Below are 15127 nucleotides of genomic sequence, written 5' to 3' on the forward strand. Positions count from 1 at the left end.
CACTGTCATGTAATAACAAAATTTTAACAGATAGAAGTATAGAGGAGATAAAGGTGATTTATATGCTAAGAAAACATATTGTCGAATAACAGCAATGACACAACGTAGCTCTTCTGAGTGCCCATTGCCTTGGCGGGTTAGTCCTTTATTAGGCTGTACAGGTTTATTGAACTTCCAAGGCAAAGTGGGTGGCAGAGTCGATGAAAGATGAGGAGCCTTTGCATCTAAACACATTTTTCTTAGCACACAAGCAGCATCGTCGTAATACCGTAATAGTATGAGATGAGAGATTTGTGAATAATACTTTAAAGAATGAAAAGAGAATGTTTGTATTTTAAGACCTTGGGTGTCTCCTATATATATACAGTCGATTTATTTCTCATATTAATGACACACAATATTTTGCATAATAAATAATGAAATCGTTTAAATAAAGATATTAAATGTGTATTGTGAAAAAATGATTTGCATATGATATGATTTTAACTTGCGCAAGTAATCCATATTAGAAAGGTAAGTTATTAAAAACAAACAACCTAATTAGAAACATTAAAATATTTTGTAAGCAATGTAATAAATATGATATCAACATGCGCAAATTTACCGTTTGAATAATAAAGAAAATTTTTAATATTTGTCTTAATTCTAAATCTTGCCCAAGTAACTTGCAATGGAACTAGTAAATTTTCTGGTCTCTTACTTTTTACGATTAAAAAGTATTAAAAAAACAATAATCCAGTCTCTTAGCATAATGGTGGTCTAAAACCCTCCGACTCCTCTGTGCCATTGTTGCTAAAAAATGAAAGCTTTTAGATCTCTACGAATTCTAATCTCCATCTCACGAACGGAGACACCTTACAGTAAAACCCATCTTCCTCAGAACTTCATCCGCCGGTCGTACTCGGCGCAGCCGAATCTAGACGAGCCCACTTCCGTCAACGGAGACTCTGTTTTCGATGGCAGTCAGTGCTCAATCGAAGATCCCGTGAAGAAGCCCAAACAACCCAATTGGGATAAAGGGTACAGAGAAAGAGTACAGAGAGAGCTGTTCCCACAAGAGAAACAGAGCTCCGAAGAAGAAGAAGAAGAAGAGGATAGTATTGATCGGTCGAGGATTCTCGCAAAGGCTCTCCTTGAGGCTGCTCTTGAATCAGCTGATGACGAACTCGGTGAAGGTGAGGTTAGAGAAGAAGACCAGAAGTCTCTTAACGTCGGAATCATCGGCCCACCAAACGCCGGCAAATCTTCCCTCACTAACTTCATGGTTCGATCCTTCAGAGTTCTTATTTTTAATCGTAAAGTTGCTTACTTTGGTTGTATGATTGTGTTCTTGCAATGTGCACAGGTTGGAACAAAGGTTGCAGCTGCCTCACGGAAGACAAACACGACGACCCATGAAGTGTTGGGAGTGTTGACAAAAGGGGATACACAAGTTGTAAGCTTTCTCACTAGTCGTTGTGTGTTTAAGTATGGAGGTTAGCATTTTATTGTTGAACTTGAATGCAATCATTTGTAGACTGAAATATTTGATTTTTGTGTTCAGTGTTTCTTTGATACTCCTGGTTTAATGCTCAAGAAAAGCGGGTATGGTTACAAAGACATCAAGGCCCGTGTGCAAAATGCTTGGACTTCGGTTGATCTATTTGATGTCCTCATTGTTATGTTTGATGTCCACAGGCATCTCACCTGGTTAGTCACTTTGCAGATCTTTTTCTTGATAAATCTATCTCCTAACTGATCTTAGTATAGTTTTAAGTATTGAGGTTAGCATTTTATTGTTTGAACTGGACTTTGTGACTGCAGTTTTGCGCTATTTTAGCATGTAGATGTAGAGCTCTCTCAAACTTAATTCTGTATGATTAATGTAGTCCGGATTCAAGAGTTGTACGCTTGATTACATACATGGGAGAGGAAGCAAATCCGAAACAGAAGCGCATTTTATGTATGAACAAAGTTGATTTAGTTGAGAAGAAGAAAGATCTATTAAAGGTTGCTGAGGAGTTCCAAAATCTCCCGGCATATGAAAGGTAGATAGATAGCTCATAACACCTAAATAACAACGAACAGGGAAGTCTCTTCATTTGCAACTGAAAAGATAAGGTTCCTCTGTTCAAGGTACTTCATGATATCAGGACTAAAGGGATCTGGAGTCAGAGATCTCAGCCAATATTTAATGGACCAGGCAGTAACAAAGCCATGGGAGGAAGATCCATTCACAATGAGTGAAGAAGTGATGAAGAACATCTCTCTTGAAGTTGTTAGGGAGAGATTACTAGACCATGTTCATCAGGTAATAACCTTTTCTTGAGAATAATCTTCTGTATCGGTTTCTAACTTACACGAACGTAGGAAGTACCATATGGGGTGGAGCACCGTCTAGTGGACTGGAGAGAGCAGCGAGACGGGTCTCTGAGGATCGAACAGCATCTCATCACTCCTAAACTTAGCCAACGCAAGATTCTTGTGGGGAAGAGCGGTTCCAAGATCGGGTAAGAGCTGAAACAAGATCACAGGCTGGTTCATTCTTTCAACTTAGTGATCTCGTGACTGATCTTTATGCTAAATTTTGCAGGAGGATAGGAATAGAGGCTAATGAAGAACTCAGGAGAATAATGAATCGTAAAGTTCATCTCATCCTCAAGGTATTGCTCAAGTGAAACCATTTTCCCTCGGCGTTTTCAGAGGATTTAGGATTGCTTTTGTATACGAGAGATCTGTCTGTATATTTGATATTGTCAAAGATTAGACATTTTACATTAGTTGGTTAGAAATATAAACTTAATACAAACAGAGAGAACCACACGAAGTAACAGAATTTTGAAAAAAGAAAGAACAACAAGCAGTCTTAACGACAGATATGGAAAAGACGTGTTGTCTCTTTACAGGAAGTTGAAGTGTTGACTGATCGTGTCCGAGAAGGCTAACCACCGGCGTAGTAAGTTGATAAATGAATCTGTGATCATAAACTCCACAGTGGAGATACCTTCCCCGTCATCCTAATCCTCTGTTTTGGCTCCATTATTGACAAAAAAGAAAACTATTCATCAACGGTCAAGATTCTTTTGGTGAATTTATGTGGCTGTGATGAAATCTAAAATTAGCAGTATGCTTTTTATTGTCAATTTTAGGGGAAAAGTAAGTTTAACCCTAATTCATTAGTTAATTACTATACTTTAATTATATTTTAATTACTAATTTAATTTATGTATCTGTTCTAACTCTTTTGATATCAAAAAAATAATTATGAAAACGCAATTACTCATAAACTTATTTTTTCACGTTTTATGTAGCCACAAACTTATTTTTACTTTTTTTTGGTGACAGATTTATCTTAAATACTATGGACTTAATTAGATTTCTTCGTATTTTTTATAATAAATTTGTCAAGTTTAGTCACATATTTATAAAATTTTCACAGATTTAGTTAAATTTAGTTTTTTTTACCAACAAATTCGCTTAATTTTGACAGATTTTTATAAAATTCGATATACTTTTATTCCTTTGCTACCGATTTATCCGTTTTTTGACAGATTTATTTGGTTTTCAATATATTTATTATCCTTTGGCTGCATATTTACGTAATTTTGACAAATTTAATTATGATTTGATATATTTATTTTTTTACCACAGATTTTCTTCATTTAGTCAGATTTAATTAAAATCTGATTAAAATTTGATAGATTTATTTTTTCTTTTGGCCACATATTTACTTTATTCTAACATATTTAAGTAGTATCTGATAGATTTAATTTTATATTACTGACAAGTTTATTTCATTTTTGACTGATTTAATTTAAAGTGTTATTTGTTTGATTTTCATGCATGAACCTTGTTTGGGTTTCATTTCAATAAATATTGTTTGGTTTTTATTTGAAAAATGTTGTTCTTTGCTTCTGTTTAACTTTAGTTTAGAATATAGATATAAGATATTACATATGATTCAAACGTAATATGATCATTTCTCATTTCAACTTGTTGATGTTTGGTCTTCGCCTCATTGTGAGTCTTTATTTTAGTTTTGGTTCTAAATTAGTCTAAATCCTTGTTTTGAGATTAAAACCCTGAGTAAGATCTGAAACTCAAAAATATATGGGATTCAACCAGTCTTAGAATGTTACTGAATAGAACCCAACTAAATCCGAACCAAATTCAAGCTGAACTTTGTGATATCCGAATGAGGCTAAAATTCATAACCCAAAAAAAATCCAAACCCAAACCGGAACCTGGTTGCGCAGCTCTAGCTCTACACATATTTAGAGCTCGATCCTAAATCCTCTTCCCGTATGAAGTACTATCTTTGTTTCAAAATGATCGATGTTTTTGAAGAACAAAAATTGTTTCTAAAAAATCAGTTTTTCATATCTTTAATGTATATTTTATTAGCTATAAATGATAAATTGTAATTTTTGAATAAATTAATTGTATTTATTGAATTTTTAATTGACTAAAAATTATAGGAAATAGTTAAACATAAAAAATAATGTTTTAAAAATCAAAATTTAAAAGATCTTCAACAAGGTAGAAAATCTCGTATTTTCTATGTTCGTGTTCCAAAATGGGTGATGAATTGCGATCCGTTCAACCCTTCGATCAGCTCCTACTTGCAATCAAATTTTAATATATGTGAAAACTTCAAAATATAAATTTTTTAGAAAGGGAATGGGTATTGATTTTGGGGCTATAAATATCGTTACTGGGCTTTTCAATGAGCCGTAACCGAGGATACAGCTAAACTAGTAACCAGACAGAATTAGGTTTAGACAATATAATAAACAAAATCCTACGCTGAAATCAAAAACCCCTCTTGTCCCTCAAAACCCTAATTTCTTGCATCTCCTTTGAGCGCAAAACAATGGCGAAATCTATGAGATGCAAGAGGGTGAAGAGATTGAGAGCTATAAGAAGAGAAATAGTGGAGAAGGAAGCATTCACCCTAACGAGAGACGACGCCAAATCCGCCGCCATCGAAGCCGCACTCGCCGCCCCCAAGTTACCGGTTCGTCAACCACCACCTTCTCCGTTCATGGAAGTTGTCTCGTCTACCACCGAGTCCGCCTCTGCCTCCGGTACTATCGCTAACGATTCAGGTATGTTCGATTTTTCTGCCTAATCTTTAACAATTGAAGTTCATCCGAATCACTCAATTAAGTTTGCATTGTAATGTTGACTATCAAATCTTGAAAAGTTTATAGAATTTTTGTTCAGAAATTGCATGAATTTACAAGTATGCTAGTTTCTGTAAATCTGAATCTTTGTTTGTTTTGGGAGTTTTGGCAATAATAGTTTGAGTTCATCTTACATCCAATGTATATGTTGCAATGTTCTGTTTTATATATAGATATGGTTGTTTGCAGATGTGGAAATGGATGGTGAGAAGCATAACAAGTCTCTAAAACCCATCGGGAGGAGGCTGAAGAAGAAGTTTAAGATGGGGATGAAGAATCGTCGCAGCAAGGGTTTCCTTCGAGGCAAGCGTGTCTAAGTTCCTCCCAAGTTTTGGTTTTACTCTGTTTCACCTCTCGTAGCCAAGTCTTGTTTTGTACTGTTATTTTTTTTTTTTTGGCGAGCTTCAGTATATAGAGAACATACGAACATGATCTTGAACCGAAAGTCTGAATCTGATTATGTTTCACTTCTTCATCAAAAGCTATTCTCACAGCTATTATTTACTTGATTTATAGATAACATTTTAGGATTCATTTTACATTATAAACCTTCAGACAAATTCTAATCATGTTGGATCGATTAAAACCATGATCAGATATAATGGTAAGTGTATAAATTCTTTGATTTTAATCAAGATTCACATTTTAATCTTCAGACAGCGAGTACCAAAATTACAATTGAAACCAAACAAGAAGTTATTTCAAGATTTATTTATAAACTCAGCTCCCATTTTTCAGTCAGTAAGGTCTGGAGTTAGATTTGCTGCAAACCTTCCTGATCACTCCAACACGCTCTTCGCCAGTGATGACACCAACATTGACCAGCTTAGCCATGGACACAGCAAACTGCTGTCTGAACATGTGAGGTGGCTGCTCTGCGAAAGCCTTCACAAGTGGAGCGGTCCTAGGGTCCTTCACAAGCTCCTGATCAGTGGTCAAGACTCCCATATTCTTTTGAAGATTAATGTAATACTGGTTGTCGAATTTCACCGGAGTCTCAGCGTCTAGGTAAACGGTCTCTGAAGCCACTCGACATTTGCGACGCAAGAAATCTGCGTATTTGGAGTCAATCGACGGATCAGTTCCATAAGTTGCGTTGAAGTTGTAAAGCCTCGACTGGATGGTGCCACAGTAGGCTTTTCCTATGGTGTGGGCTCCGGAAAGGACAACAAGGTCGAGAACATTGAGACCGTAAGACTGAAACGTCTCGAGAAGGCCAGTGATGTCACGGCGGCCTGAAGGGACTTTCTCGACATCTCTAGCGTAAGAGTCGGTGGAGTCACGACGTCCATACGCGTTAGGCCAGTAAGGACCACCGAGTTGGAAGGTTGCGTCCCGGCTAGCTGCGGTTAGGATGTCGGCGCAGGAGACTAAGCCAGGGCAGGCTTTTTCTATCTCAGACTTGATATCGTCGATTAGCTCGAAGCCTCTTAGGGTTTTGCTCGCTGGGGATCTTCTCTCTGATCCTTCGTGGTCTAGAAGAACGGATGCATCACATCCCTGAAAGTTGTTATTCATTCACAAAAGATTTGTTATCTTCTCGTTCAAATGTATTATATAGACTAACCATCCACTAATCAGGACATTTTCAAAACTATGTAAACTATAATTATATATATGAACGATAACATATAGCTTTTGCATGAGAGTCAGGAGTTATTATATATACACCACTAAATAACGATTAATGTTGAATAAGTGAATAAGTGCAATACCGTGACACCGCAATCGTGGAAGAGAAGGCGGAGGAGGGCTGGACCAAGGGAGGAGTCCTTCTTTGTCCATTCTCTCACTTTGGTAGCAACGATCTTCTCAAAATCTGGACAAATCCTATCATAATAACTCAGTGATAACTGATTGTCCAAAGGAAACCAAGACTTTGTGTCATTGTCATCGTCCTCGTCGCCTCCGTATCCTCCAGCTCCAGGTAAGTCTTTCCTGTCAGCTGATACCGGCCAGGCCACGAAAATCACGAGAAGGATGAGGACTGATACCACGGCCGCCTTCATTATTTTTCCTTTTCTCTATGTTTCTCAGTTTGATTGGATTTGAATTTCTTTTTATGGTCGAGAGATGTGTTTATATATTGGGTTTCGAAATGTGATGGTTTTACGTGGGAGACACACCTTTAATATCTTTAAAAATTCAAATGACTTGCTTGCATGTCGTGAGTGTGATGGTTTTGATAATTAATATATACTAGGTGACCGGCCGCACCCTGTGCGGGCATAAGAACATGATCGGTCCGCACCCTGTGTTCTCTCTCGGTCCGTACCTCACGAGAGGGAACACAGTAACGTCAGTATGAAGAAGCAGATATTGTGTGTATGTACAATTGCAACGTCACAAAATATTTTGTGTGTTTACGAAAATACTTTCATTCAAAAAATGGAATAAATAGTGTATAGTTTTAGAAGTAACAGATTTTATATTATCATTAATTAGAATTGTATTGTATATGTTTCGTAATTCTTTATTTTAGGTGAATAATATTATTTTTCCATAAATAATAAACAAACATTTATGTAGACATATTAAAAGAAAATATAATAAAAATCAAAATATTATCCATAAATAATATAAATTATGAAGTACATTTTTCGATAAAGAAAGCAAATTCAATTAGAAACTTGCAAAAAATTAAATAAATTTTGTAAGCAATTTGACGGGTTAACATTATTTGATAGATTTATAAATTTCTAAATTTTATTGAACATGAAATAATATTAAATTGACATACTGTCATCGGTCTCCTAACTCATCACAACCCATCTAGCAAATACAAAAAGTAAATAATTGCAATAGTTTATTCATTTTAAAATTTGTATTTGAAAAAAAAAATAGATTAAAATTACGTACCGTGACTACGAAATATTCTGAAAAACTTGTTTGTAGACAACATAGAATATTTTTGTCTGCGGCTTCCCTTCTTTACCAGTTATTAGGATTTTTAATCCAGATCTCGACTTAACTCTTGAAAGTGAAAGTTTGCCTTGCATTTTGTAAGCATTTTATAAATTATTTTAAAATTATGATAAATTTATTCTTTAACAACGATAAATAATTTAAAAATAATATTAATAAACATTTTTGGATTTTGTAATATTTAAAATAGTTATTATATAATTATATTCGAACATAATTCATCAAGTAGAGTATAAAACTATTATAATTATCTTATATAAAATTTCGTTCATTGTGTTTTATAGTTTATAAATATTAAAAGTAATAAATAAAACATTATTAATCTTTCTATAATACTTCCAAGGTAAAGTGGGTGGCAGAGTCGATGAAAGTGGGTGGCAGAGTCGATTCATCAAGTAGCATATAATACTTCCAAGGCAAAGTGGGTGGCGGAGTCGATGAAAGATGAGGAGCCTTTGCGTCTAAACACATTTTTCTTAGCACACAAGCAGCATCGTCGTAATACCTTAATAGTATGAGAGGAAAGATTTGTGAATAATACTTTAAAGAATGAAAAGAGAATGTTTGTATTTTAAGACCTAGGGTGTCTCATATATATATACAGTCAATTTATTTCTCATATTAATGACGCACAATATTTTGCATAATAAATAATGAAATCGTTTAAAGAAAGATATTAAATGTGTATTGTCAAAAAATGATTTGCATATGATATGATTTTAACTTGTGCAACTAATCCATATTAGAAAGGTAAGTTATTAAAAACAAACAACCTAAATAGAAACATTAAAATATTTTGTAAGCAATGTAATAAATATGATATCAACATGCGCAAGTTTACCGTTTGAATAATAAGGAAAATTTTTAATATTTATCTTAATTCTAAATCTTGCCCAAGGGTAAACTAAATCGATAATATTTAATGATTTCAACTTGCGCAAGTAATCCATATTGTGAATGATTAAATTTCATATTTAATGATTTCAACTTGCGCAAGTAATCCATATTAGAAAGGTGGGCACTTTACCCGATATCCGAAGTGGCACCCGAATCCGATCCGAAAATGCATGTCAAGTTTTTTATTAAAAAAATTAACAAAAAATTACATCCAAATTTTTTTTAAAAATAACTAAATTAATGCCTTTTTAGTTTTAAATTTTTATATCTAAATCTATTAACCATTCAATCTATTAAAAATAAAAAATTAGTTAACTGAAAGTTATATTTTTAAATATAAGAAACTTGAGAAATGAAAATTTTAATTTTTTTTTTCAAAATCTAAATATCCGAACCCGACCCGAAGTACAGAAATACCCGAACGGGTTCTACACCTCTATACCGAAATACTCGAAAATCCAAAATACCCGACCCGAACCCGAACGGGTACCCGAACGCCCACCCCTACTAATTAGAAACATTATTATATTTTCTAAGCAAATGTAATTAATATGATATCAACATGCGCAAGTTTACTGTTTGAATAATAAGAAAAGTTTTTAATATTTGTCTTAGTTCTAAATCTTGCCCAATGCTAAACTAAATCGATAATTATTATCCCCTAGCTATATATGGGCTTAACGAAATCGACAATAGTTTTGGGCTTGTCTACATAAGCGATTGATTAAAATAAATGAAAAATAAAATTCAAAAAAATCGACCAATAGAATTATAACAATTTTTCTGAGAAGTTCTATATTAATGTCATGTCAGCAGAAATCACTAAAGTGACTTCTCTTTTAATGTATAGGAGGATTTCCTTTTCATAAGAAAGAAAAAGAAAAAGAAATTGCTATATTCTTACAAGAGAAAACTACTGGTTTCTGGTTCATGCCTTAACTTATGGTGCATATTGCTTTTTCGTTCCTAAAGTTTACAATTGTGCCCAAAACTTCTTAATTTTCTTAGAAATTTAAATTTAATACTCAAGCTTACTCTAAAAAGCTCTAACATGTTACTAATCAACACTGAGTTAATTGATGGAGAATTTTAACTTTACCTCAAATTTGATATCATTTTAAAATTACTTTTAAATGATAACTATTCTCATAAATAACTTAAATTTATTATGAAAAAGATAAAATTAATCATCTTAAATCATTTATAAACGTTTAAAAATCATTTATAAATGTTTGAAAATTATTTATAAAAGTTTATAAATCTAACCCAATCCCCTAAATACTTTTTTTGAACACCCAAATATTATATATGAAAGTCTAGCCAAACTAATTGGTGAAAACATAGTACAAAGCAGATTTGGCCAAAAAGTCACCCGTAGTCCCACACCCTAAATACTAAACACAAACAATAATCACCAAACTCATATGTTAGTGTATTTTTGATTGAATATATTTTTTAAAAGTGGTATCCAACTTAGTGTATTTCAAGGAATTTTTCTTAATTAGGCTGTAAAGTTTATCTGTAATATGTTGAGGTAAATTTCTTTCTTTTTAGGTTAGTACATTTTAGCTCATATAATTCTATTTTTTCCAAAATGCCTCAAACAATTAAAAATGTATCATATTTACTGTTTATATTTTTAAAATACATATATTTTTCAAAAAGAAGCTAACCTTTCTTAAATATGATTAAATAAAATTATTCACATTTAATAAAATTACATATTTTAATAACTAAAATATAAATTAGAAATATTATATATTGATGTTTTAGAAGAATAAATATTTGAGATCAAACCTCTTATTTTATTATTTAATATTCTCAAAATAAAATTTTGATATTAAGATATTTATCCAATTTTCAAAAAAAAAAATGAAAAACAAAAAAAATGATAAAGATGAAAAGAAAGAAATAAGTAATCCATCATTGTAAATCAAATAACTGAAATTAATGTTCGGTCATGGTTCAGTCTAATTAAATGGTTATAGTTTTTTGTTTGCTTAACTGTACAATGAGTCTTTGCGAGCACAAGTGATTAATGTTGTATTGTTAAGCGAGGAAGTGAAAAGTTAGAGTCTTCTTTCAAGTATTTTTACTCGTTTCTATTATAAACAGGTGTATAATTTAGGACTTGATTATTAGAGCATTAACATTTGTCAGAAAAACATTATTCAATAACATTTGTTAGAAAAACATTTAGAGAAATGCATTTAGAGAAATGCATTTACCAAATGCTATGTTTTCCAAATACTCTTTGGTCAATGGTCTCATATGAAGTTTTTAGTAGAGCATTTGCAATTATAATTTATAAAATTATGAAAAATATATAATTAATTTATTTATTGTATTTAAAAATATAATTAATTTATTTTATATCCAGAAAATAAAAAAATTATTTTTAAAATAAATTAAAAATAAAAATATTTTTTTTTAAAATAGTATTTCACATTTAAAATATAATTTGAAATGTAATTTTTTTTTAAATATAATTTGAAATATATATATTTTTTAAATATAGTTTTTAATTGTAAAATAACATTTTTATATAAACATAATTTTTGATATTATTAAATAACATAAATTAATTATATATCTTTCTTAATTTTATGTATTAATATATATATTAGAAATATATTCAATAGAAATAAATATATTATATACTAATTTTATAATAATTTTAAATAGCATGTTCATATTGCTCTACCAATCATTATATTGAATAGTTTAATAAGATCATACATGTTCTGCAGCATATGATACACTAAAATTGAACATTTCCTACTGTCAAGTTCACAGTGGTAATTGTAGTATTTAAGATTCAATACAGAGGACCAGTCTACACTTTATTCTTATGAGTTTTCAACTTAGCTAAAACTAATAGTGGAGTTTTGATTTAAGGAGTGACGTGCAAGTAAAGTAAATGATTGTAAAAAGTAAATTCAAATTAAAGAGAAGCTAAACCAAACATTTATTCAAGCGCAATGCAGCACAATCTAGAACACGGATCACTCAAATAAAGCAGCACAATCTAGAACACATATCACTCAAATAGAGCAGTCTACTGTCGTGTTGCTGCTCCCTTTGCGGATCGATCTTGACGCCTAAACTCTCGTTTGGGTCTGGGAACAACTGCAAGCAATAGAGATCAAGTCCGATAAGTTCACTGAGCACCCTAATATTTACTTTCGCTGATTAGGGATGCTCGGCTCATTCATCCGATATCAAGTTATCTACTGTGTTGCATGGAATCGCCACTCAGGCTCTGATTCCCGACTCCGAACCGGAAGCGGATACGGAAGCGGACGGAAGCGCTTGGAATCGCAACGGAAACGCGGTTCCCTAAAAACGATGATTGGAAACGTGGAGGAAACGTACGTTTCTAATTTGGAAGCGGCAACATGTTAATCGGAAACGTGATCTGTATTTTCAATGGCCGATGGTTTATAAAACAACAACATCCACAATGAAGAAGCTTACGTGTCCACGTATTTGTTCTTTTGGTTTTAATTTTTGAGGCTTAACCAATTTCTTTTAGTCATCTAGATTCAATTTGGTTTTATTTCTCACACAGTATTAGAACTAGAACTAATATTGTAAAATTATATCAACAAAACATTAGATAAAATATATTTAATGTTCTGCACAATATTATTTATTAAATAACTCTGAGTCACTAATAGTCTATTTTTAATTTGGAAGATCTTTTTTTTTTTTATAAAAAAGGCTTTAATTTGGAAGATCTTAATAATAAAGAATTATGCTTGCAAATAGAGTTTCTTAGAAAGCTTGCAAATATAGTTTAAAGAACATAAGAGGTGACACATTTAAATTTTTAGAATATTAGGTACTGAAAACTTAGTTTAATAAAAACATAGTTAATTAATTATGAATATCATTGATGGAGTTTGTGAATATAAACATGAAGATAAAATTCTATATATTTGCTCTTGAACATAATAAATTCATCTTTTTATTAAGTTATTCAATATTAATATTTTACATGATTTTAAAAACTATACATAAATTATATATATATATATATATATAAACGCTTCCAAAACGTATCCGCTTCATAAATATTTTTAAAAATTCGCTTCTACATTTCCAAACGCTTCCGCTTCCACGTATCCGCTTCTGATTCTATGCAACGTAACGGTTAATGAGCAGATTAAACCTAAGATCTACCAGTAAATGATCAAGTTAAAACTAGCATTAAGAGCATAGATGAACAAAGACACAATATGTTTGCTTATTTATGTTTAGCTTTCATGACCAACACCCTAGAACCCTAGACAAGCTAGCCGACTACTCAGCCATTAAACAAGATGAACAATACATAATAACTGAATGATACTGCATATAATTCCAAAGAGAAATCAATAGGGTTCAGGATGATCTTCTTGGTGAGAAGAGGAGCCGTCTTCCTTACAATAGAAAAATCCAATAATGAGTCTTAGTCTTCTTGCAAAACTAGTGTAAAAAAATAAAATAAAGATAGTGATGGCTTTTTATATGGAGGCGCCATCGATTTCAGAGGAGGAAGTAAGTGGTTAGGGAAAATCTCTGAAAGATATGGAAACTTCCATTAATGTCGAAAACAATCGTCTGGCTGCTCCTAATGGGATCAACCGTCAGACTGCTCCGCATGATTGTTCCGCGGGGAAAGGCTCCAATTCTTGCTCCTTTCTTCGACTCTTTAACCTACTCCAGATCTAAAATGACTCGAAAAGAACTGGACTAACTCGATAAAACATTGAAAACAGTACATAAAACATATGTACAATGGTGCCAAAAACACTATATATCAGCATACTACTTCTATAGTATACTACTGCTTTATCTTCCGCTCTGCCTATCAAGGCCTTAGACCCAGAGAAAAATAGGTGTATAGTTGTAATTTTTATGTTATCATCTTCCCTAACCTATTTTTTCGTCTAAACGACCACTTTTTATTTGAATATCAGCCGATTTCATCACAAATTCAATGGGGTTTAACATTAAAATGGTAAAAAAATATGTTAAATACATGTTTTCGAGCAAAAATCATCAAAGCTCGAACTTTTCCTTGCTTCATGCTTTTCGATTTAAACAAAAATCTTTTGTACAAGTGTCTTTAGTAAAGTTGTTAGATGTTCATTCATCTCTGTCGTCGTGTTCCCCTACGTTGTAAAGTTGCTATGGACTAGCCTTGTCGATCCAACTGATGATAAAAAAAAATCTCTTCTTCTCAAATCACTCTTATCAAATTGTGGTTTCTCCTTCTCTATACATTTCCAAGGTATTGGGAGGAGATTTCGTGATCAAGTTGGTCTGAGCAACAAAAAAACAACAGAGAGAGTGTTGAATGATGCCTCATTGTTTTCAACCCAATAATCATCAAAGCAAGGTGGCAATTAAGTAGAGAAACAAAGTCAAAGGAGTGGTGGGAACTTACTGTTGATGTTAGTGCAATGAATATTGAGTTTTAAAAACTTAAGGAAAACAACTCTTTAAGATATTTACTAGATAGTAACCCGTCCTTTCAAAGACGAAAATTATTTAAACAAATCTTTCTAATTGTTACCGAGATTAGAATATATAAATTATTTATAAAAAATCCATAGTTTTTTATATATATAGTTTTGTTTATAACATTGTTTGTGGATATAATATATACTGTTTTTTTTTAAAAAATTCCAACATCCATATATATAAATGTTAATATGTTTGAGATCCAAAATTTATAAGCAAATTATTTAAACAAACCATTTTAACTGTTACTGAGATTACAATATTACATTTTAAAAAAAAAATATTTCCACAATAGAGTTTTTATATATTTTTTAATTATAATATTGTTTGTGGATATATTATATACTATTTTTTATTATTTAAATTTCAACTTCCATAATATTAGTTTTAGTTGGTTAAGACCTATAATCGTATGGCCCATTTATTTGTAAAGCGACACAATAACGTGTCCTGCAAAAATATTTTCTGTTTTCAAAAATAAATGAATAAGGAAAATATGTTCTCAACATAATTAAGTTGTTAGATCTTTTTTTACTTGGACGAAAAGCTAGTTTAGATTTGATCAAATCTATTATGATGTGGTGGCAAGATATTATAACTGATGGTTCGAAAATAAGAATATTTAGTTT

At 32.0% G+C, this 15127-nt stretch overlaps 3 protein-coding genes across 5 annotated transcripts; 2 read left to right on the forward strand and 1 right to left on the reverse strand.

The window, feature by feature from the left end:
- The first annotated feature begins 738 nt into the window (after positions 1-738).
- Positions 739-2962, forward strand: LOC125589996 (GTP-binding protein ERG-like). 3 transcript variants are annotated; one of them, XM_048762780.1, is made up of 8 exons: positions 739-1264; positions 1346-1435; positions 1544-1689; positions 1869-2027; positions 2101-2290; positions 2350-2489; positions 2573-2642; positions 2886-2962. In XM_048762780.1, exons 1-8 carry the CDS (start codon positions 800-802, stop codon positions 2922-2924), a joined length of 1299 nt encoding a protein of 432 aa, XP_048618737.1. In that variant the 5' UTR covers positions 739-799; the 3' UTR covers positions 2925-2962. The 3 variants fall into 3 exon arrangements, with proteins under 3 accessions (XP_048618737.1, XP_048618738.1, XP_048618739.1); XM_048762781.1 differs by having other exon boundaries at positions 740-1264; positions 2116-2290; positions 2886-2959; XM_048762782.1 differs by lacking the exon at positions 2886-2962 and having other exon boundaries at positions 741-1264; positions 2116-2290; positions 2573-2800.
- A 1693-nt stretch (positions 2963-4655) lies between these two features.
- Positions 4656-5646, forward strand: BNAC07G08670D. Its single transcript, XM_013862841.3, has 2 exons — positions 4656-5087; positions 5355-5646. Exons 1-2 carry the CDS (start codon positions 4853-4855, stop codon positions 5480-5482), a joined length of 363 nt encoding a protein of 120 aa, XP_013718295.1. The 5' UTR covers positions 4656-4852; the 3' UTR covers positions 5483-5646.
- Positions 5647-5762: 116 nt separating this feature from the next.
- Positions 5763-7551, reverse strand: LOC125589997 (peroxidase 7-like). Its single transcript, XM_048762783.1, has 2 exons — positions 6881-7551; positions 5763-6665 (listed from the first exon to the last, which is right to left on the reverse strand). Exons 1-2 carry the CDS (start codon positions 7172-7174, stop codon positions 5904-5906), a joined length of 1056 nt encoding a protein of 351 aa, XP_048618740.1. The 5' UTR covers positions 7175-7551; the 3' UTR covers positions 5763-5903.
- Between the last annotated feature and the right edge of the window lie 7576 nt (positions 7552-15127).

Source organism: Brassica napus, chromosome C7, assembly GCF_020379485.1.
Source record: "Brassica napus cultivar Da-Ae chromosome C7, Da-Ae, whole genome shotgun sequence".
NCBI lineage: Eukaryota > Viridiplantae > Streptophyta > Magnoliopsida > Brassicales > Brassicaceae > Brassica > Brassica napus.

Bases quoted from the DNA above. Each gene is read 5' to 3' on its own strand.
- LOC125589996 (XM_048762780.1), top strand. From the start codon at position 800: ATGAAAGCTTTTAGATCTCTACGAATTCTAATCTCCATCTCACGAACG. The intron at 1,436-1,543 runs GTAAGCTTTCTC...TTTTGTGTTCAG, and splicing joins CAAAAGGGGATACACAAGTT to TGTTTCTTTGATACTCCTGG. The intron at 1,690-1,868 runs GTTAGTCACTTT...TGATTAATGTAG, and splicing joins GTCCACAGGCATCTCACCTG to TCCGGATTCAAGAGTTGTAC.
- BNAC07G08670D (XM_013862841.3), top strand. From the start codon at position 4,853: ATGGCGAAATCTATGAGATGCAAGAGGGTGAAGAGATTGAGAGCTATA. The intron at 5,088-5,354 runs GTATGTTCGATT...GGTTGTTTGCAG, and splicing joins TACTATCGCTAACGATTCAG to ATGTGGAAATGGATGGTGAG.
- LOC125589997 (XM_048762783.1), bottom strand. From the start codon at position 7,174: ATGAAGGCGGCCGTGGTATCAGTCCTCATCCTTCTCGTGATTTTCGTG. The intron at 6,666-6,880 runs GTATTGCACTTA...AACAACTTTCAG, and splicing joins TCCACGATTGCGGTGTCACG to GGATGTGATGCATCCGTTCT.